Source organism: Sphaeramia orbicularis, chromosome 11 (assembly GCF_902148855.1).
Source record: "Sphaeramia orbicularis chromosome 11, fSphaOr1.1, whole genome shotgun sequence".
Lineage (NCBI taxonomy): Eukaryota > Metazoa > Chordata > Actinopteri > Kurtiformes > Apogonidae > Sphaeramia > Sphaeramia orbicularis.
The window spans coordinates 34,872,111-34,894,841 of record NC_043967.1 but is presented as its reverse complement, the minus strand read 5'-3'; the positions used below and the strand labels follow the sequence as shown (position 1 = coordinate 34,894,841).

General features: G+C 36.2%; 1 protein-coding gene and 1 non-coding gene across 4 annotated transcripts; both read left to right on the top strand.

The window, feature by feature from the left end:
- The first annotated feature begins 595 nt into the window (after positions 1-595).
- LOC115428993 (U11 spliceosomal RNA) lies at positions 596-729 on the top strand. The gene has a single exon (XR_003936722.1). It is a non-coding gene; the product is annotated as a U11 spliceosomal RNA (small nuclear RNA).
- Positions 730-934: 205 nt separating this feature from the next.
- Positions 935-21,127, top strand: gmeb1 (glucocorticoid modulatory element binding protein 1). 3 transcript variants are annotated; one of them, XM_030148138.1, is made up of 10 exons: positions 935-1,240; positions 3,673-3,866; positions 5,022-5,074; positions 5,190-5,305; positions 6,052-6,155; positions 8,952-9,100; positions 12,976-13,101; positions 13,184-13,321; positions 14,810-14,947; positions 20,080-21,127. In XM_030148138.1, the coding sequence occupies exons 2-10, from the start codon at positions 3,739-3,741 to the stop codon at positions 20,931-20,933; spliced, it is 1,806 nt and encodes a 601-aa protein (XP_030003998.1). In that variant the 5' UTR covers positions 935-1,240; positions 3,673-3,738; the 3' UTR covers positions 20,934-21,127. The 3 variants fall into 3 exon arrangements, with proteins under 3 accessions (XP_030003998.1, XP_030003999.1, XP_030003997.1); XM_030148139.1 differs by having other exon boundaries at positions 1,214-1,322; positions 14,825-14,947; XM_030148137.1 differs by having other exon boundaries at positions 1,214-1,322.
- The last annotated feature ends 1,604 nt before the right edge of the window (positions 21,128-22,731 follow it).

Sequence of the window (22,731 nt, the reverse complement as noted above, 5' to 3'; positions counted from 1 at the left end):
ACCTTTTTTTGTAATTTTTAAAATTGAGTTTACCCAGTATATGTCAAACATTCAATACTCTAAAAAATAGAAAAGCTATTAAAACCACTGATTTATGCAACAGATTTGAACTTGGTGTAATTTGATATATATATATATATATATATATTTTTTTTTTTTTTTTTTTTTTTTTTTTAATGTTTGTTTGTTTACATGGTTTGTCCCCTGGCTATGTTCTGTTCTGTTCATGTCTTATTAGTATGTTAATATTGCATTGTACTTGTCATGTCATTACTGTACTTTATACAACATTAAATAAATAAATATGTTGAAAAAAAAAAAAAAGAAGGAACCTTCTTAAATCAACCAATAGAAGTTAAGGAAATTAAGTAGCACCACCTCTTTTTACCCACCATGCATTTCGACTACTTTGAAACACATACAGATATCCTCAGTGGTGGCCAATAATCTATCAATGAATGGATATTTGAATTGTAATAGTAATCTAAATATTTCCATTATAACATCTGTAGTTTATCAGGGAGTGTCAGACTGTGCACCATGAGTGAGGACCATGATTCTGCTGCTCACATCCGCGCATGTGCATTAAATGTATTAAAAGGGCTTCTGTCATGTTTGGCACAGGGAGAGTGGGGAAATCCATTTTTCTTGCGGAATCGCAATCAAGAGATTTCGGAAGCATAATTTTTATAACAGGGGCTGCTAGAGATCACTTGTCCTGGCGTCCCGCATTAAATTGTAAAAATGTAATAAATTAGCTGAAATTATTATTGTTACATTGGTGTCTATCCGTTGCACCATGCTGCCTGGTGCATGTGTGTCGCAGTTATCGCAATATTCATTTACGACAAAATTAGAATGTGTGTTTCCTAAGATGAAAACACCACCAGTCAATAACTTGCAGTCTGTTATATCTCGGTTGTATGATATTAAATATGTGTTCTTCAGAGTTTTACACGTGAATACTTTAATACACCCCTATACGCCCACCACAGAGCCAAAACTGCAAGACCTGCCATTTGACCAAAACTGTCTCCTGATACCAAACGTTCCCAACTAACCATCTGAGGTGATGCGGGTAATTTATAGTCAGTAAAAGAGAGTTAAAGTGAAATTTTGGCAGGATTTACAGGAGCGTGAAAACAAGGCGCTGTTCAGCAGGAAGTAAAGCTAGACCAGCTATGTGCGCATGCGCCGCAGCTCTTCCCAATCTAGGGATGTGTTTCTCTTCATAAAAACGGTAAGGACAAGGATTATATCTCATTCTGTGATTCTACATGAGCTCGGATGTAAACTATCGCATCGCTTGGACCACGCAAACGGTAATTTTAGCCGGGGGTTCGGGGTGTATTTGGCTCGGAGGATCCGGCCAGCCTGGCTCGTTTCAGAATGGTGGGGTAACGCCGTCGCCGTGCCGTTGTTTGCCGTACGTGCCGCCGCACAGGGAGACGTCATTTTGAGGGGGAGCGGAGAGTTAAAATGCACAGTTACGAAGGGACGTACGGTTCATAGACAAGCGGCACGTAACCGTCACACTGTAAATGCAATGCTTTTACCCGTCTCGGACCGTATAGTTCATAATATGTGTTCAGATTCCCACACATCAAGTTACGCCCTTGCGTTAGCTGTAATGGCTACCACCAAGCCTAGTCTGAGTAGTAGCAGTGGAAGCCAACAACGAAAAGCTGTCAGCTGCCCACCGCGGTCCAGACCCCCGCACACTGACTTAGAAATAACTGTCCTCTAGCTGCAAGCACACGGATGGGTTTAGCACCAAACTACGCTCATACTGTGTCCGCTGTTGTAGTTTAGCATTGAATGGAGGAAATGCTAGTTATTATACTCCCAAAATAACTGTTTTTAAATTAGACTACTGATTTGAAATTATGTATTAAGTACCGACAGAACACAGTTTACATAAAAGGAGTAATATTATACTGATAAAAGTAATATTTTTGGATATATTAGGTAGACTTAGAAAATTACTGTTAAAATTTATAGTATGTCGTTATTTATGTAAATATGTTGTGTTTGTCGTGCTAATATTAGTTATGGATGCATCATTTTAATATACGGCTATTTAGTGTCAGCTGATAAAAGTTAAAATTTTTGAGCTGATATTTTACAAGAGTGAAATTGTTATTAAAACTTAATGGACGCTATTTAATGATATTATTAGTAATGTTATCCAAATTGTTAGTAACGGTAAAAAAGTTAAGCTAAGTGTTTTGACTAGCTTAAACAGCTAACTGTACCAGCTGAAACAGCTAACTGTTTAAGCTAGTAGCCACTGCTACTAGCTGCACTTGAGTAGTTTGTTCATGTCTCTGTAACTTAATATTTAGTTGATGTTTTTTATGAGTAATATTATGCTGATAAAAGTAATATTTTGGATATATTAGGTGGAGTCAGAAAATTACAGTTAAAATTTATAGTATGTCATTAATGTAAATATGTTGTGTTTGTTGTGCTAATATTAGTTATGGATGCATTTAGCTAGCTATCATTTTAACATACGGCTATTTAGTGTCAACTGATAAAAGTTAAAATTTTTGAGCTGGTATTTTACAAGAGTGAAATTGTTATTAAAACTTAATGGACACTATTTAATGATATTATTAGTAATGTTATCCAAATGCCAAATGATTAGTAACGGTAAAAAAGTTAAGCTAAGTGTTTCGACTAGCTTAAACAGCTAACTTGCTATCCTCTGATGTTTGCTAGCCACTGCAACTAGCTGCACTTGAGTAGTTTTTTCATGTCTCTGTAACTTAATATTTAGTTGATGTTTTTTATGAGTAATATTATGCTGATAAAAGTAATAATTTTGGATATATTAGGTAGACTTAGAAAATTACAGTTGAAATTTATAGTATGTCATTATTTATGTAAATATGTTGTGTTTGTTGTGCTAATATTAGTTATAGATGCATCATTTTAATATATGGCTATTTAGTGTCAGCTGATAAAAGTTAAAATTTTTGAGCTGATATTTTAAAATAGTGAAATTGTTATTAAAACTTAATGGACGCTATTTAATGATATTATTAGTGATGTTATAAGAATCCAAATTATTAGTAACGGTAAAAAAGTCAAGCTATGTGTTTTGACTAGCTTAAACAGCTAACTTGCTATCCTCTGATGTTAGCTAGCCACTGCAACTAGCAGCACTTGAGTAGTTTTTTCATGTCTCTGTAACTTAATATTTAGTTGATGTTTTTTATGAGTAATATTATATTAATAAAAGTAATATTATACTGATAAAAGTAATATTTTGGATATATTAGGTGGACTTAGAAAATTACAGTTAAAATTTATAGTATGTCATTAATGTAAATATGTTGTGTTTGTTGTGCTAATATTAGATATGGATGCATCATTTTAATATGCGGCTATTTAGTGTCAACTGAAAAAGTTAACATTTTTGAGCTGATATTTTACAAGAGTGAAATTGTTATTAAAACTTAATGGACGCTATTTAATGATATTATTAGTAATGTTATAAGAATCCAAATTATTAGTAATGGTGAAAAAGTTAAGTGTTTTGACTAGCTTAAACAGCTAACTTGCTATCCTCCGATGTTAGCTAGCCACAGCAACTAGCTGCACTTGAGTGGTTTGTTCATGTCTCTGTAACTTAATATTTAGTTGATGTTTTTAATCCTTTTTCAGATGAACAAACTCCTGGAAAGCTGTTCCAGCAGTGCCCATCCTCTCTAGTAGTTGTCCTTGACTGGGATGGCAGCCACTGATGAAGTCACCATGTCCATGGCCGAGGTGGTGATGGTCAAGACTGATGCTGAAGGTGACCCTGATGACCCCAACAAGACCCAGGTCATCCTCCAGCTCCAGCCCATCCCTGCTGGGTATGCTTGTCAAACCTCAATCATCATCAGTGTTTTGGTTTCAAAATCACAAAAACAAAGATCATTCCCTCTTGAGACCTTTCTAGTTCGACAAAAATTCGCAGTGCAACCTGTTTGCTTCTTATATTAATTGTGAATGTGTTTCTCCAGTCTTTAATGGCATATATTTTTATTAAGAAAAATTTCTCATAGCTAAAAAAAAAAAAAATAAAAGTTTGAAATCATAAATTATTTATATCATTGGAAGAAATCAAGATTTGATTATTTTGGTTATATTGCCTTACTCCACCTGAAAGATCCAGACATGGCAAAATTGCTCACATTATTTATTCCACTGAAAAGACAGACAATTGTAAAAAAAAAAAAAAAAAAAAAAAAAAGACTTGCTCATTTAACATATTTACTGCAGTTTTAAGTGAAAAAGCACATTTCCTGATATGTAAAATAAAAAGTAGTCCTTTGAGGGGTATTTCTACTGGCCAGTTCTTTAAAATCAGGCAAACTGACCTTATTAGAAAAAAACATTTATAACTCCAGATAAAACTGACCAGAATAGAAAATAATAAACATTAACTTTATCCATCCAATTTTCCAAATTTTCCTACCCGGTACATCTTTTATGTCTTATGCAATTTTCATCTCCTCTCATATTTTCTTTCTTTTTCACTTTCCTCATGTTGCGTTTGTTGGGAAAGGGAATGCCTCTTCTATGTCTTACTGTCCATCCAGTTAGGCTGAAATCAATCTTGAAACCGATAAGGCACATCAATAAGTGTTGAAAAAATAATAACTCATCATTTCCTCTCACATGCATTGAAACTAAGGAACCTGTGTTAATATTTAAAGGAATAGAAAGTACAGATATTTGTGTCAGGATGTAGACAGTAAAAAATAAAGTTATCAGGATAGTAAATCATTAACTCAATGTCAGATACTTTAAAATCCTCCTAAATTACAGTAAATAATTGCTCTTTGTTTCTTCCCACCCCAGAGCAGAACCTGCTGTAATTTTAACTGTGGCCTTAATGAGGATGCATATTGATATTGCATTATGAGAATACTGTTTACTTAATTTTTCCACAAATTGGCCCAGCAATTATCTGATTGACAGACGCGTCAGCTGCTGTGATGAAAATTCGTATCTTTGTTTTTCAGAGATGAGACAAGTGAAACAGATGCAGCTGTCATGGCTGTTGAAGCACATCCAGGTAAGACATGGTCAGAATGACGCTTGGACATCTACAGAGGTGGATGAAATTGGCTGATTACATGGTAAATTCTCCTCATGCCTTTAACGTTGTCTCTGTCTTATCATTCTTTCAGAACAAACAGAGGGAGATGAGGTGGAGATCGGCTGTCCCATAACATGCGGCGACTGCAAAGCTGTGTTGCTAGTGAAGAAATTTGTATGCCCAGGAATTAATGTAAAATGTGTGAAGGTTGGTGTTCTTGTGATTTTTTTTTTTTTTTTTTTTTTTCAATTAACCCTGATGTAGAAGCCTAACTCCTTCAGCAGGGTTTCACTGAAATTGGTTTTCAAATAACTCATCCAATCAGTAAAACAATTTCCATGAAATCCTGGCATCTATCTGAAGTTTCACCATGTTTATGCTCTTTTTTTTCCCCACTAATTATAGCCCAAGCACTTACCAGAGCAGAAAAGATTATTCTTCTGCTCCCAAATACATGGAATTGTGACTGGCTAAACATGTTCACTAAGTGTATTTCAATGTTTTAGAAAATGCCCAATAGCGCCCTATCAGAACACTTCAAAACCAGAGCCACTGCATGAAATTTGACCAAAGCACACCCAATCTCATAGTCACAAGGAATGGACACACTTGCGCAAAAGAGGCCAACAAAAAATATACTTTTTTCACATTAGATGTCCACAGAGGTACAACACTCCAATCATTGCTACTCTCTGCTTTGATTGCATTGGGTAAAAGGCAAGTAGGCCATTCAATAGTCAGTCATGCAGCAGGAAATAGACATGTCCTGCAATCACTGGTGTCCCAGAATAAACATTTTGACCCAAAAATGTGTTTCACGACACTTTACACTTCCTACAGTTACTTCCTACACAGTACAAGTGCTGATGTGGAGACAGTTCTGGATGTGCTGAACACATCCAGAACAGCTGCGTACATCTGATGAATGATGCTTAGTTCTCTTTCATTATCAGTATGAAGACCAGCTGATCAGCCCAAAGCAGTTTGTGCACATTTCTGGAAAAGCCACTTTGAAAGACTGGAAGAGAGCCATCAGGATGGGCGGAGTCATGCTAAGGTGAGCAGTGACTGAATTCATCTTGGTTTGTTTTGTTTTAAATCACTGCTGGATGCGTACACTACTGCTCTAAAATTCTAATTAGTCATCACAGACAGCACGTTAGCTCATGCATATTCATTACTGCTGATGCAAAAACACAGAGACTCATTCATTTTGATAAGAATTAGATATTTTGTGGAGGTTTATGTGTGAGCAAGTAGGTAATTCTCAACTCCAGATCCAATCAGATGCAATGATTATACTTATTTTTTTTATTTTTTAATTAAACATTATTCTTTTTTACTTGTAAGAAGTTAAATTGGACTAAGGATTATATCTGTGTGCCAGTGACTGTCCTCTGCCTCTGCCCCTCTTTCTTTGTTTGAATAAGGACTGGCTAGTTAATTAATTAATTAGTTGTTACATACATCGTTTGTTTTTGTGTTTTACATAATTGAAAACTGCAAAATAAAATATTAAAAAAAACCCATTCTTTTTGTTACCTTAAATATCAGATATGTTAAGGTAATTCAGGAGAAATATGTCATTCAACAAAAACATAATGTACTTTTATTTTCTGAAAATGACATCTGCTGCCCTTTTCAGGCGCTCTTGATTCATTCATTCATTAATTTCCGAACTGGTTTAATCCTTGCGGGGGGTCTCAGGAGATGCTGGAGCCAGCCTATCCCAGCACATTGGACAAAGACAGGCTATACTTTGGACATGTCACCAGTTCATTGAAGTGCTCCCTAATTCCCTTAAATTGATAGTTTATAATATTATGAGTGTGTAGTGTTCAAAGTTTCACTCTGCAGAATGTGAGGAAATAACTGATGTGACTATATCAAAGATGTTAGTGTATATATTGCAGGGATATCAACAGAGCTTAGCTTGGCAGTCAGCTAGCCCTGGCCCAGCTGGTCTTACTGCAGTGCCCAATTTTTTTTGTTTTTTGTTTTCATTTTATTTGAATGAAAAAGTGAGTTGCTCTGTTAATAATAACCTTATCAACAGGGGTCTTGTAGAGTGTTTCCTGTCTGACAGCAGAGATAGGTCAAAGCTTGTCTTCCTGTGTTTGTTGCAGTTATAATTTTATCTGCCAGGCTGTTAGCTTCCCTGCTATCAGTGGCTGAGCTCAGTTGCTTGAAATTCTTGAAAATGCTTGAATTTCAATGTTGTGTTTTCAAGGTCTGAAAAGTGCTTGAATTTTAGTTTAAGTGCTTGAAAGTACTTGCAGTTGTAACTCTTTGATATGATTTATTTATTTATTTTTAATATGAACTGTTCCAGGTTAGATGCCAAACCAAAGCTACTTGCAGAAAGGTGATAGGCTACTTTTTGAAAACTAAAACTTTATGCTAAAATTAAATTACCGGGTGCTCTCAGGTCGACTTCAGCTACATTTGTATCTTAATTTTTGTCACGGTGCGAGTGTGTCTGAAGAACAATAAGTGGCTTCTCTTTTTTTGGGATAAAGCATTGTGTTCTCCTTTAATTTCTAAACTTTTTGCTAGTATCAAACATAATTTTACAAATAATTCAATGTACATCATTGTGATAAAAAGTGAAAAAAATTATCATGAGCATATGTATTCCTGTCTATGTATTTTACTTCAGCGATAAGGTGCTATGCTGTAAAAATGTGAAAATGACCCTTAAAAGTGCTTGAATTTGACCGTAAAAAATTTGTATGAACCCTGTGAGCTGCTATAATCATTGTTACTGTCACCAGATTCAATTTGAGTGCCTGCTTTGGCCTCACTTTCAGGCGTTTAGGGATGGTGTTGGTCAATGTTTGGCTTTAGGTTAATATTTGTTGGGTAATAAAAGACAATAAATCTCAGTAGAGAATGACACTCAATTAGATTAATAACTTTTTTTTTCATTTTATTTTATTTGGCTAAGGAAATACTGTAAACCTATGTATAACAGTATAATAAATATAATGACATAATTGCCAAATAACCTCCTGGTGAAGTGTTGCCCTCCTCTTTTGATAATGGATGGTAGTGTTTTTTTGTTTTATTTTGCTTTTACAAATTCTGTCTTTTAAATCTGAAAATTAAACATAGTTTTGGTTGTCCAGCCCGTTGTTTCTATCATTCATGACAAACCACAGAATACAATAAATTTAGAAATATGTGCTGTTGAAAGTACTGTGAGAACTTAACTGCCATTGATTTAAGTTGTGCCAAGTGGTTGACATTAAACTGGAGTGTAAATGTCAGTTTATGGACTGCAGCTTTAAATTACTTTTTATCACAAGAACTTTTATTAATCTGTTTTTTTTGTCCACTCAGTGCTCAGCTGTAATAGTTTTTTCATCTCAGCGGATAGATAAGGATTGATTGATGTGATAGCACTAACATTAATAATCATAAACTACTTTTTTTTTATGTCTTTGGTGTGTTATTACTTATGGACGTATCGCATATATATTAGAAATGGCTCAAGCTACATTTAAGCATAAAGCGCCATTCCTCTGCTGCACTGTGGGCTGCTCATGCATGCATTTTCCCCAGTTTAATTTTATTTCTGCTTTCCTATTTCTTCTGTGGCGGTTTGTGTGGGCAGGTCCTGTACATGAATCAGTGGTTCGCTTTCAGGCTGCAGCCTTCACAACAAATTGCCAGAAATGTGTGCTAAGTTGGGATGGAAGAATTTTCTGGCAGCTCCTTTACATTGAAATAATACCCAGAATAAAGTGATAAATCAATGTTCATCACTAAAAGCTGAATATTTCTGGAAAGGGCTGAAGGATTTATAAGTATGAACATGGTGAATTTACTAACTATGTAATTTCTCCTTCAGAAAAATGATGGATTCAGGTCAGTTGGACTTCTATCAGCACAGTACGCTGTGTACCAACACGTGTCGCAGCACCAAGTTTGACCTTTTAATCAACAATACCCGGTTCCCTCCCGATGGCAGTGGGCTTTCCACACCCACATCCTCTCAAGGTGAGGACACAAAAGCAACAATACACTGTATATTAGCCAAGGCATCTCAGTAGAAAACACATGTGAGTGGGCAGCTTTATTGTTTCAAAGCAGATGTGTGGTACATAACTGCTCCAACAGTGGCCTTGGAATAAATGGAATGGTTCATCTTTTATTTCACTGCTGTACATAGCCGTAGGTAGGAAATATGAAATGCACTTGCTGTTCATTGTATGTTTTAAAGGAGTGATATTTTGCTTTTTTAAATGGAATTATGCATTTTAAAACATTTCCCTGTGGTCTACATAAACTGTAAATGCTATGCTTGGGTCTGAATTCTTCAGTAATTCAACCCTATTTCTGAGTAATGACACCAGAAAGGTCATTTTGAGCACTTATTATTATCATTTGTTATCATTGTGACTCCAAATTTTTAAATTTTATGTTCTTATCCTGGTTTTTATCCCAGACTGTTTTTATCTTCTCTGGGTTTTTATTGCATTTTATTGCATCTTGTTTTTATTTATTTGATCTTATTTATTTTATTCTTTTACTTATCCATGCTGCTATGCTGATGAATGGTGGAACACTGAGCACTTTTTGTCCTGTCTGTAAGCTTGATCAAGTACCTGTCTAACATGTTCAATGTATGTCTTGCTGTAATGCCAAAGCAATCACCTTGACTGCAAAACAAATCTACCCACGGGGTACAAATAAAGTAACCTTGAACCTGGCCCTTTAAATGCAAATGAGCCACTTCACGCCCCACCCCCTCCATGTTGTTGGCTGTGCTGCTCTGTCCCGTTCAACCATTTGTTTTCATTAATACAACCAACAATTGAACATTTTAGGTAATCAGCTCTAAGTTTGGACATATTTTCAGTATGGACTACAACTGCTGCTGCTGCAATTATGGTGTACTCAGAAAAATGTTCATCAGAAGTCTTGACCTTACATGTGCAAATGATGTGATATAACTAGTTATAAAATGTAACAAATTACCGTAATTTCTGGACTATTGAGCACACATGAATATAAGCCGCACGGTGCCGTCTCCAACATCTCACTATCGATTCATTGATATTAAGCTTACATGCAGCAGCTCTATTTCCTTCTTTGGCAGCCAGACTGACCGCCTTTAGCTTGAAAACTGCCTCATATGCATTTCTTCGTGTGTTTTCCATGATGAGGGTGTGTGCATGACACGCAAAATGACTGATCTGAAGAATTTAGTGTGAGTGCATTTGATTTGTGGTGAATTAGCCACATCATTGTTTAAGCCGCAGGGTTCAAAGCATGTGAAAAAAGTAGCAGCTTATAGTCCGGAAATTACGGTAAGCAGGAACTGAAACAGGTTGTAGAAATCCACTCAATTTTTGCCAAAATGAATATAAAGATAGCTTTGTAGCACCTGGAGGGTTATGATTAAAACTTTTTGAACAATTAGGGTCCAAATACACAAATAAATGTACCAAAGACTAATAAAAGTGGGTTTAGCAAAATATGACCCCTTTAAGCTAAATGAGTTTCAGTTTGTGTAGAGCTGTTGTTGCTTGCAACAATTTCTGAAAAGTTGCCCCTCGAAGACCGAAAAAGACACAAACGCCAAAAAGCATCCACTGATCTAAAATGTTTAATAACTATTAAACAACTAACCCAATTAATACATGTAAATAACTCAAGTAAAATGCAGTTTCAGATATGATCCATTTGGACGTTCAGAGATTCCATAGTGAACCTGGAAACACCATCATCTTCTGCAACATTGATTGATCAATTAAACCCATATAGTTGTAAATGTAGTAGTTTTAAATGCTGTTTTTTATGTTCAGTGATATATTTGTAAAAAAAAAAAAAAAAGTCACCTTTTCTTTGAATCTGACCTTTTTTTTTTAATGTAGTTTTTATTAGTTATTTATCACTAGCGGCATTGTACCCATGGTGCCATTGTACAATAGCACCCTCCTGTGGTGCAACAGTGGCATTGTACCCGTACGCCCTCCCGTACTGTTACATCAATCACACATCGAGTGGACATTGAGCGGACATCAGACAGACACAGAACGTGCATTATATAGAAGGATTTTGTCATACAGAAAATAACAAACAATAATCGGCAACAGATAATAATCACAATCTAATAGTAATGATAATTTAGGTTACAGTTATGAAATAGCAGTGAAGTTACCTAATTAATTACATTTTTAGAGCAGCAGTTTATATAGCATTTCACAGGACTATGAGACAAACCACACATTAATTGCATTTAAGAAACTAATCCATTTTCCCCATGTTATTATGTAAAATTCAGCTTGCAGCCTCAGCATAAATGTTAATCTCTCTGTTTTATGAATTTCATCAACAATTTTCAACCAGCCCTCCAGTGCTGGTGGTTGAATCTGAGCTTTTATGAACATTTATATAATCAATGTTATGATGAATGATGAATTAAATATAAGAAAATACGTGATTTTCACTAAGAAATGAAAAATGCAGAGGATGACATAACAATAAATAGTCATAAATCACATAGAAAAGGTAAAATAGAGAGAAAACTTAAGTTGGATATCGCTGCAAGGGTTAAACACCCAAGACTGTAGAAAAGAAGCAAAGTGTTTTAAGGCAGAGACATAAAAGTAACTAAGGCTGGAGGTCAGTGAGAGTTTTGTGTCATGGGTTGTGCGTCGGATCAATGGAAACCCTTTTAAAGTCTGTTTTCAGTGATTCGGTAGTCTGTCAGCACAAAAAGGGTTCAGTTAGTCTGCTTTAACCTGTATGTGTTTGGTTTTTCTGACTCTAAGGAAATAGTTTGGACATTAAATGAGACTCATCTACTGTCGGCTGTCGTAGGTCTTGTTTTACACAGATGCTTTCATGTTACAGTTAATATCAGAAGTGTAAAAAAACGTTTTCCTTTCATTATTAATCTGTGGAGGTTATTGAAAAACCTTGGGTCCTTTGAGCAGTTGACAACAATCATGTCACCTGATACCAAAGTGGTTTTATCCCCTGAATGCACATGCACCTAGAGTGTGTTTGGTTGGGTTAAATGAAGCTTTAACTCCTCAGATATTGAAACTTGGAACTAAACGATAGGGGATTTTTTTAATACGTAATAGTTGGTGCCATAAAAGTGTCAAAGTTTGCAACCGATATAGATTACTTATTTTTAAAGAACTATTTCTTTTTTTTTTTTTATTCAGTGCTCGACAAAATATTGTGACAGGGGTAACAAAAACAAATAACAAAAAAAAATTAAAGAGAATTCATAAGACATAGACATTAAGCAAAACAAAGACAGGTGCAAACAAAGGGCTATTTACAAGTGCGTTTGGGTGTGTGTGTGTGTGTGTGTATATGTATATATATGTGTGGTTGTTTATGATTTTTTTTTTTTTTTTTTGTGTGTGTGGGTTTTGCACATCCAGGTGGAAACAGAAGAGAGAATGACAACAAAATTGTCAGTGTAGTAAATAAAAGGGTTAAAGGATATGGGTATAGAGAAGCGAGAAGTCAGAAAGGGTTTCTTTTTTGTTTTGTTTTTTTTGAAATTCAAGTTTTTATTGAACTTTTCAAAGGCTTGGTACATGGCAAACTTAATATGTTTCTCCGTACAAGAACAGGTAGTATATAATTAATAATTAACTCTGGCGACAGACTCGACATACTCTTTATCTCATAAACATAAAAGATCAAAAAATAAAATAAATAAAAGACAGGCAGCAGATACAAAACAAGGTCAGAAAAGGGTTTTAAAAATAGTATAGAAAGAAGATTAGGGGGAAAAGAAAATAAATAAATAAAAATAAAAGTAAATTTTTTAAAAAATGGTGTGGTTAAAAGTCTGTTTCTGACTCGTCTCATATTTCCTGCCTGTATTTCTGTATGAATCACAGCTCAGGTGGTTCTGGGTAATGGAGGCGTGGTGAGTGAGGAGCGAGCAGAGAGTCTGAGCGGGAAGGTAGACTGGAGCACGGCTGCACTGGAGTCTGGAGACAAGGAGAAGTCTAGTGAGATCTCAGGTCAGTAACAACGCACAACACCGATCATACACAGAAACATCACACCCAGAGAACGCTGACACTGAGGCCTGTGTGTGAACAGAGGACACGCTGAACTTCTGGAAGGGCATCGCTGATGTGGGTTTACTGGGAGAGGTGGTGACCAACATCAACACTGAGCTGCTGGAGCTGCTTAATGGTGTGCAACAACGCAAGGAGCTGGGAGCCTTACAGGACACAGGTACAGGACTACATGTGCACTGGATGACGGGAAATAGGAGTTCACCACCAGAATGGGCTGAAAACAAATGGAAAGAAAGAATAAATTGAGCTGCTGTTACATTGGGTGTCAAACTCATTACAGTTCAGGGACCACATAGAGCCCAATGTGATCTGAGGTAAAATAATGACAAAACAGGTGGTTCCAGGCACAACAAACCCTGCCCCTCACATGTGTTGTAGCTTTTTTTGGCATCGATCCAGCTGGTGTCATCATCTGTATATGTGCCAAGTTTGAAGTAAATGGAAACAAAATGGATGTTTTTATAGACATTTGAAATTTTGCCCATTATAAGTACATTGCAGAAGGAAAAATAATTTTAAAAATTCATAAAAAATTTTGAACTTTGACCTACTTTTCCCAAAATGTAATGATATCTATTCTGTGTCACTGGCAATTTCTAAATCCAATTTGGTATGAATTCAACCAATAGTTTTGCTGCTACAGACATGAAATTTCGCCCATTATAAGTAAATCGGGGAAAAAAAGAAAAAAGATTTTAAAAATTCATAAAAAACATGGAACTTTGACTTACTTTTCCCAAAATGTAAACACAGCTATTCTGAGTCACTGGCAATCTATAAACCAAATTTGGTTTGAATTCAACCAGTAGTTTTGTTGCTAGAGTATTAACAAACAAACCAACAAACCAAACCAAAAACAATACCCCTTGTCTCCCCTTCAGGGGGCAGGGCAATAACTTCTAAATAATATCAACCCTAAAACTTTCCTGTATGAAAAAGTAAAATTTCACTATGAAAATGTTGACATCTACAACGTATCCTTTAAAAAATGTGAATAACATGAACAACCTGAACTTTCTTCAGAAAAATAAGTGGAGTTTTAACAGTATTATGCCTCAGCTTGTCATTTATGTGTATTACAATGTACGGTGGTTCACAGTGGGTCGACAAAAGTACAAAACATTTATTAACAGGCAGAATATTGTTCAAATTACACTAATTTTTCTCAGGAAATTACAGGTTGTACATAGTTGTTCAGGTCATTCACATTTTTCATGAAAGGATAGTTTGTAAATCTGAACATTTTCATGTAATTTTACTATTTTACACTTAAACAAAGAGAAAAATTGGGAGTTGTCCTTATTTTTACGTTATCGTGATAGTATGTTACTGGTCCAACCTACTTGAGATCTTATTGGTCTATATGTGGCCCCTGAACTAAAATGATTTTGACATCCTTGATTGTTAATATCTTCAGTGTAATTTTTGCATTTCACAAATTCATCCCACTGGCCTGATTAGACCCTTTGGCAGGCCGGTATTAGCCCACGGGCCACATGTTTGACACCCCTGTGCTGTTAGAAGCTGAAGGACCAAAGTAAACAGCTGTATAACAGTAAATGGTGAATAATGTATAGCAGCTGAATTTGTTCATCCTTTCTCACTGACCCTGTGAACCTGTGATTGATTACCGCACTGATCCCAGATTCCTGTCTGGTAGAGGTGGCAGTGCTCAGTAACCTGGCCCAGGTGTTCGGTCTGCTGGATTCAGTCAAGAAGATCTTGGAGAGGAGAAAGCAGCAGACGGATCCGAGTCAGGAGCACATGCTCAGCACCCTTAGCAGTGAGTACAGAGGAAACACAAGCGACGAAACAGGTTCACTAGACGGGCCTTTTACACGACTGTGCAAAATGTTGAAATGCTTTCCCTTTGCATGCAGAATTAGTGCACCTGCTAAGTTATAGTTGGATTCATGACATGTGCACATTGACCAGTTTTGTTTATCCTTTAGAATCATGTTAAACTGACAGGTGTGTGTCCACTATTTGGGATCTGCATGCATGAAATATGTTCACTTAGAGAAATTGAAAAAAATGAGCTGCTTCTGAACTCACCTCCCAGCACCTGGATCTGTCACAGATTATCACACAGACACAGACTTGTTTTTAGCTGTTGGACTGTGTTTTTTGATAAGTTGGGGTTTTTTATTTTTGTTTCCTCTGCCAAGGAATGGCAGAGATTATGTTTTCATCGGGGTTTGTCTGTCTCTTTGTTTGTTTGTTTGTCTGTTAGCAAGATAACTCAAAAAGTTATGGACAGATTTGGATGAAATTTTCAGGAAATGTTGATACCGGCACAAGTAACAAATGATTACATTTTGGTGGTGATGGGAGGGGGGGCTGATCTGCCTTGGTGGAGGTCTGCGCTCTTTTATTTGTTTTTTTTTTTATGTTTGAGTGCAGTTTTTACCCTCGGCCAGACTGGCTGCAGGGTATTGTCATCAGTCGTCCGTCTATCTGTCCGTCCATCCGTCTGTCCAAAAACTTTGGCATGCACTGATAATTCAGGCCACTAGGGGCAGTAGTGCACCTGATAAGTCAGGCTGAGGGTTTTCAAGTGCACCCACGTTATGTTTAAGCTTTGTCTGACAGCCGTGACAAAAGAGAAATTTCTATTATTACTTGGAACAGACAATAAAGCTATCTATCTATCTATCTATCTATCTATCTATCTATCTATCTATCTATCTATCTATCTAATAGTTTTTCTGCTACAACATGTGAAATTTTGCCCGTTTAAGTAAATGGAAGAAAAAAATTATTTTAAAAAATTCCTATAAAATTGAAACTTTGACCCACTATTCCCAAAATGTAATCAGATCTGTTTTGGGTCACTGGCAGTCTATGAACCCAATTTGGTATGAATTCAACCACGAGTTTTGCTGCTAGAGTGTAAACAAAAAGAAACAAACCAAACCAAACCAAAAACAATACCCCTTGCCTCCTCTTCGGGGGGACGGGGTGAAAATGTTACCAGTTTATCAGTTACACATGTGCTTTACAACTTGCAGTAGATCTAAAAATACACAAAAAACATTTAGTAACAGGCATCTATCTATCTATCTATCTATCTATCTATCTATCTATCTATCTATCTATCTATCTATCTATCTATCTATCTATCTATCTATCATGACATGCAGTCTGTCTGTCAGGCAAAAGTATATTTTATTCAATAAAAACAAAGACAGAAATAGAGCTGTGATAATTAACTGATTATTTATGGAATAATAAATTAATTTAGAACTGTTTTGTTAATTGGTTTGTGTAATTTTCCAAAAAAGATTCAAGTTCCACCTTCGTAAATGTGAATATTCTCTGGTTTCTTCCTCTTCTGTTGTAGTAAGTTGAATATCTTTGGGTTGTGATGAGACAGGTCTGTTGAGGACATCATGTTTGGTTTTTGGAGACATTTGTTCACCCATTTGTAGTATTTTATCAAATCAAACAATTGCTCAATTAATCAAATAATGTATCAGCAGATTAAATAACACTGAAAATAACCATTAGTTGCAGCCCTACTCAGAACGTTTTGGCAACATGTCCAACTCTGCAGCGAATCTAGCTGTCAATCAAAGCCCACGGATGCAGATGGCGCTCACCCACCTGTCACTCAAAGTGGTGAGGCCCATCAGTCATCTATAACTTCAAGCCTTAATGTGATTTAAACAAGTGAAATATGTACAAATTCATGCCCTGTACAGTCGTCACAGAGGGGAAAATCACCCATAGACACCCGAACCATTTTTATACCAGACTGGGAACTGTTTATTATAAGCTCCAAATGTCAAGATATTCTTTCCTGAGGTATCGCATTCGCAAAAACTGGAAATATCATGCATCTGACCATGGTTACTGCCCACATAGAAACTTAATGAAATATGTACAACCTGTGGAAACACTTCAGACTGTCCACTTAAAGTCAGTCATATTTAAACATTCAAAGCATAAACTCCATTCTGTAATATTTAAGGAGATTTAAGAGAAGAGAAGATATACAGGGCTTCTGCAGGTCATTAAAAACATGGAGTCAACAAATAGATTTTGTGAAAATTAAGGCCTTAAATGGCATTAAAAAGCATTAAAGTTGATGTCCAGAGGGATTAAAAAATTAAATACAATTGGTGGAAAAAAGCTTTGTTATTCAGAATTTATTTTGATTACACAAACATTTAATAATTTTGATTGGAAGTATAGTGTGATGATTGACAGGTGGAACCCTTTAATTGACTATTGTTTATGGCCAATATATGAAGTCACAACACCTGATAATTGGAATGCAATGTGCTGTGAGTGTGCTCATACTGTGGCGAAAGAGCAGAGGGAATATTAGCAAATGATGGAAAAATGGGAAAATGCAAGTTTCAGCAGAAGTGATGGGAGGAGGAACTATTCAGAACCTGGTTAAAGCCTGCCAACGGTAAACTGTCATTAAACTATATATAAAACTGTATCTGCAGTTGGACATGGGCATTGAATTTATTTAAAGTGGCATTAAAAAACATTAAATTAGATTTGCTGATACCTGCAGAAACCCTGGTATATATTATTCATCACATTTATGTTTTTAGTTGTGTATAATCGGGCCCTAATGAAGGACTTACATTTATTTTATTCTGTACATATTCTACAATATATTCTCTGACTGCATCAAATCTAACGTTGGCCTCATAAAAAAATCATGTGTCGTAGGTTGATTGTTGATGTGTGGGTAATAATTTATTGTGTTATAATCATTACTAAGAACAGTGCAGATGGTTAATAAGAGTCTCCTCTCAGTAATGTGAATAGATGGTGAATTATATTATATAATGTGTTGCCTGTTGAAGTGTTAGAGAAAAACATTTGACTTATTATTTGTTCCAAGTTTCAACCTAATCTTCACCCGTTCAGTTTGGTTATATCACCAGTCAAACTCTTGCATTCAAACTCATAAATTGGTGTAAGAGTCTGGTTTAGACCTGCTCTAACTATAAAGTGTCATGAGATAGCTTTTGTTATGATGTGGTGCTATGTCAACAAAATTTGATTGATAAATAGGGTTAAAAAAAAAAATAATAAAATAAAAAAATATCTTACAAGACCACACACATCAGGACTTCCGGCAGCCTGTTTTTTACTGAGAAGGATTAGGAGCCACATTGATACAAAAATATGACTCAATATCATAATTCCTGTTTATTAGTTTGCTCTCATGGCCAGTGTTTGTGGAACTGAGTGTCAAATACAAGTGATATTTTTATTGAGTTGAAGGTTTGAGATTGGAACTGACATTTTCTAGTTCCAGAGGGCCATAATATCTGACAGATATTGATATCGCAGATCAATATTAAGACGTGCCAAACCAATTTTAATCCAGTGTGTATGTGCGTCTGTGTACACTTGTGTAATGTGACTACTCTGGAAGGAACAATAACTGACTTATAAAGTTTTTACCACCTAATTAAAAGAGTAAAACATTGTAGAACGGCTAAAATTTACTTAGGGGGTCAAATGAGTCGATATTTTTGTCTAAAAAAACAGTTGTGAGAAGTGCATAGAACTGTGTTGAAATAATGCTAATACATGTGTGCACAGACTACTGATATTATTTGACAGTGGAAACTATATTTTCAGAAATATTGGATTTTGAATAGCACGTGTATGTGAAAACTTTTGCTGGTGGACGGACGTGACATTACCCATGATGCTCTGGTCAGTACCAGTACTTTATTAGTAATAAACTTATATACTTACTATTGCTAGTTCTCCTCTTATTCATAAATGTTAGTATTGTGGATCTAAAACAATAACAGCTGACACAAAAACACAAAATGTGGCAGTGGACGGATGTGACATGGTTGTTACAGATCCCATCATACTGATGCTCTGCAGCCATGTCACCGTTTACACTAATGATCCCTGTGCAAAAACTAGGATCAGAATTATTTATTGTATAGTTTATCATCATACTAAAGAGTAAATAACAATATAGAATTGTTATTTCTTTATACAAATGCTTATTATTAGAAAACTGTTGATTTAAAAAGTGACGTGTGACATTCTTAATGTATGTATTGGCGTAACAGAACAGTGGCCAAAATACAAAACCTCCTATCTGAAAAAATCACTTTTTTCAGGAAACAAAAAAAAAAACGTGTATCCTGGAGGATTCTATTGGGTTTCTGTAAATTGGCTTAGAGTCTGGTTTTGACCAACTCTATATGTAAAGTTTCATGATATAACTTTTGTTATGATTTGGCGCTATATAAATAAAATTTGATTGATTGATCGATAGTTTAGTTTTATTATAGTATGGTCTTTGTTGTTGTTGTCTGGTAACCTTCATGTCATAAGAAAGGACGGGATTATCTTGCAGATAAACTGAAAATGTGGAGTCATCCTTGCTCTCACCATTTAATGTGAAAACTCAAAATCTAAAAATTTGCAGATAGGAGGTTTGGTTTTTTGGCCATTGGTAAGCAGGATGGATCAGCACCATACTGCATATTGCAACCTGTAAAAATAAAACATGTGATATGTAGTATATAATCTTGTAAGACAAATCTGGGAATCTAAAAGAATAGAATATTTATTTTCAGGTAAATTCAGTTAAAATATAACTTGGCCATGTGTGACATGAAAATATAGCATTAATTGTGATGAAATTGGACATTTTTGAGCTGAAAACAGTTCATATGACCATCAATATGTTGCAACAGAACTGAAATCCTGTCAATTTGCGTAACTTGCATTTACCAACACAAAGTTCCTTTGGGGATTCACTTCTATTGATTTCTTATGCACAAAGACATAAATAAGACCTCTAAGCAAATTTTAGCTGTGAAGCTTGTCTAAGAATGCAGTTATTGTAAAACGATGCCCTGTTTGAGCAGACGATGAGTGTGTTGTTTCTGAAGGTGTTCTTTTTTGCAGGTCTGGAGCTGCAGCTGGAGGAGCAGAAGAAGCAGCAGCATGTTCGAGCTCTGCTGTCCTGTCCACAGCCTGCCAAAAGCAAAACTCCCACCAAGCGGCAGACCAAGCGGCCTCGTCTCCAGAGGCCCGCCTCCACCACCACCCTCTTGACGTCCCCCGTCACCCAGCAGGCCACCCTACAGCCCCAGCAGTTCACCGTCCTATCCCCCATCTCGCTGTCGTCGGTGGGTCAGCCGTTCACGGTGGCTGGTCTGCCCATCGCTTCCCTGGCCCAGTCTTCAAACACCGTCACCCTGCTGCCTGCCGGCTCTCAGTTCTTCACCCGCTACATGGTTTCTGGGGATGGGAAGGCGGACACCATCACCCTGCACCCTTCCTCCGGCCTCACGCTGTTGGGGACGACCGCCGTGCAGGACTCCAGCCAGCTGGTGAGCCCCGTGGAGCTGGTGCACCTTAGCCAGCAGGCCGGCGGCAGCGCGGAGGTGGTGCCCATAGAGGGTCAGGTGGTGGACGGGACCATGTTAGTACAGCAGGAGGTGATGCAGGGCGAGGTGGAGCAAGGCCAGGAGCACACGGTCATCGAGATCAACCCGGCTCCGGTGGAGATGGAGCAGGCCATGGGGGTCATGGAGCTGCAGCTGAGCGGAGACGCCACCACCGACGCCATGGTGGTGCAGGGCGGGATGGAGGTGTCCATGGCTGCGGTGGCAGAGGGGGAGGAGCCACAGTGCCAAATGCAGCAGACGCAGACTGAAGCGGTGCAGGAGCTGCAGCTGGACACCAACACACAACTGTCAGGAGTACAGATAGTGGTGATAGAAGAAAACACTCAGGAAGTAAATAAGGTCAAATGAGACCGTGGAACCCTCTGGAGCAGGTCTGGACTCATGGACTTAGGTTGAATTGTAAATAATCGGAATTTCCACAAACTGCCTTGGCCTCAGACCAAGCACTAGGGTAGCCATTTTCCTCTTTTGGTGTGTCTGTAAATGTTCCTCTCAACTTGTGGTTATTTTTTTATTAAAACAAGAGGCCTCATAGCAAAGCATATACTGTATGCTTCTGTTAGTTTTGTAATTTAAGGACCATTCCGGTTTAGCACCTCTTGGATCTTACTTTATAGTAGGGCTGAGCAATAAGGACAAAACATCTAATCTGATAAGGACAATTAATGACTTACATGATTTTTTTTTTCTATTTGCATGGATGCAAGAGAAAATAAGATTCTTTACAACAAACAACAGAAGGTAGCAATAAAATAACACCTCTTAACACATAATAATAACACCTCTGGTAAGTAATAATTGGAACAACAATGAAGATACATCAACAAACAAACAAAACAGATTGCATGTTGAATTGTCGTTGAGCAAGAAATGTCTCCAGAGGAAGCACTAATTTTATATATTTTTCTATAATCAACTAAAATAGAAAACTTCAATCCGTCAAGATTAATTTGATATAATATAGCTCAGCCCAAGTGAGTCGTTTTGGTCGTCATTTTTGCCTAAAACCGAGGTTATATAGTTATGATGGGAAATAAATAGATATTAAACATAAAAAATGAAGTTTTCCTGTGCAGTGAGGATCTATCAATTTATCAAATAAAATGTGTGGTTTGCAAATTCAAAATGTAGTTCACACACGAATGCAGTTACTTTTGCGAAGATGAATACAATGAATACTACATAAGTAGTAGAAAATTAAAAGTAAAATAAAAAGCAATATTTGTGCTGGTTTTCTCATAAATCTGCTTTTCTTTTTAGCAACAGTGAATGTTCTATGTTTGACATTCACACTGTTAAGCTAAAACACGATTGTAATTTTAATATTGTTGGATGGATGTTTTGTATATGTGAATATTTATTTGCAAGACAAAATTAGTTTTTGTTTTTGTTTTTTTTTAAACTATATTTTTTGATTTGCAAACCACACTCAGTATGAAGGACTTTTAGGGCCACAGTGAAGATTCTGATGTTTCAAGAGTTCAGTCATATTTTGCAAAAATAACAAATATTTTTAATTGAAATACACAAAAGGAAAAATAGCAGAAAAATAATAATCATGAATTATGTCAAAATATATAGTTGCAATGTTATGAGAAAAGTAGTGGGGTTTTTTTGGGTTTTTTTTACTGAAGTTGTCAGAATTCCTAGCTGACTTAAATGCAGCCATGTGTTTTTAATTTAATAGATACTGTTTGGCTATTTTTGGCTGTTTGGTTTATGTTATTTGATGCTTAGTATTAGGGCTGTGTATTGGCAAGAATCTGGCGATACGATACAAAACTAGGATCACGATATGATATATCATGATACTGTTAGAAAGGTAAATTTGTGTTTGTCTCTTTTTTTTTTAATGAATATTTCCTTGATGAATTGAATTACACCAGAAATCTGCACGAATTCTAAAAACATTTTTATTTGATCACAACAGGATCTAATGCTAATTCACAAAATTTTCCTGTGGTAAAACTTAAATTATGTTTTACAGATATTACCGTTTGAGATCCTGTTCAAATGTTCATATTTTATTAGTTAAGAACGAACATCGTAACATTATTTTTGTGGAATTCCAGCAAAGGAACTAACATTATTTAATAAAAGAGTGTTTAATAATAGATAAAATATAAACAAAAAACAAAAACAAAAA

Bases quoted from the DNA above. Each gene is read 5' to 3' on its own strand.
- gmeb1 (XM_030148138.1), top strand. From the start codon at position 3,739: ATGGCAGCCACTGATGAAGTCACCATGTCCATGGCCGAGGTGGTGATG. The intron at 6,156-8,951 runs GTGAGCAGTGAC...TTTCTCCTTCAG, and splicing joins ATGGGCGGAGTCATGCTAAG to AAAAATGATGGATTCAGGTC. The intron at 9,101-12,975 runs GTGAGGACACAA...TATGAATCACAG, and splicing joins CACACCCACATCCTCTCAAG to CTCAGGTGGTTCTGGGTAAT.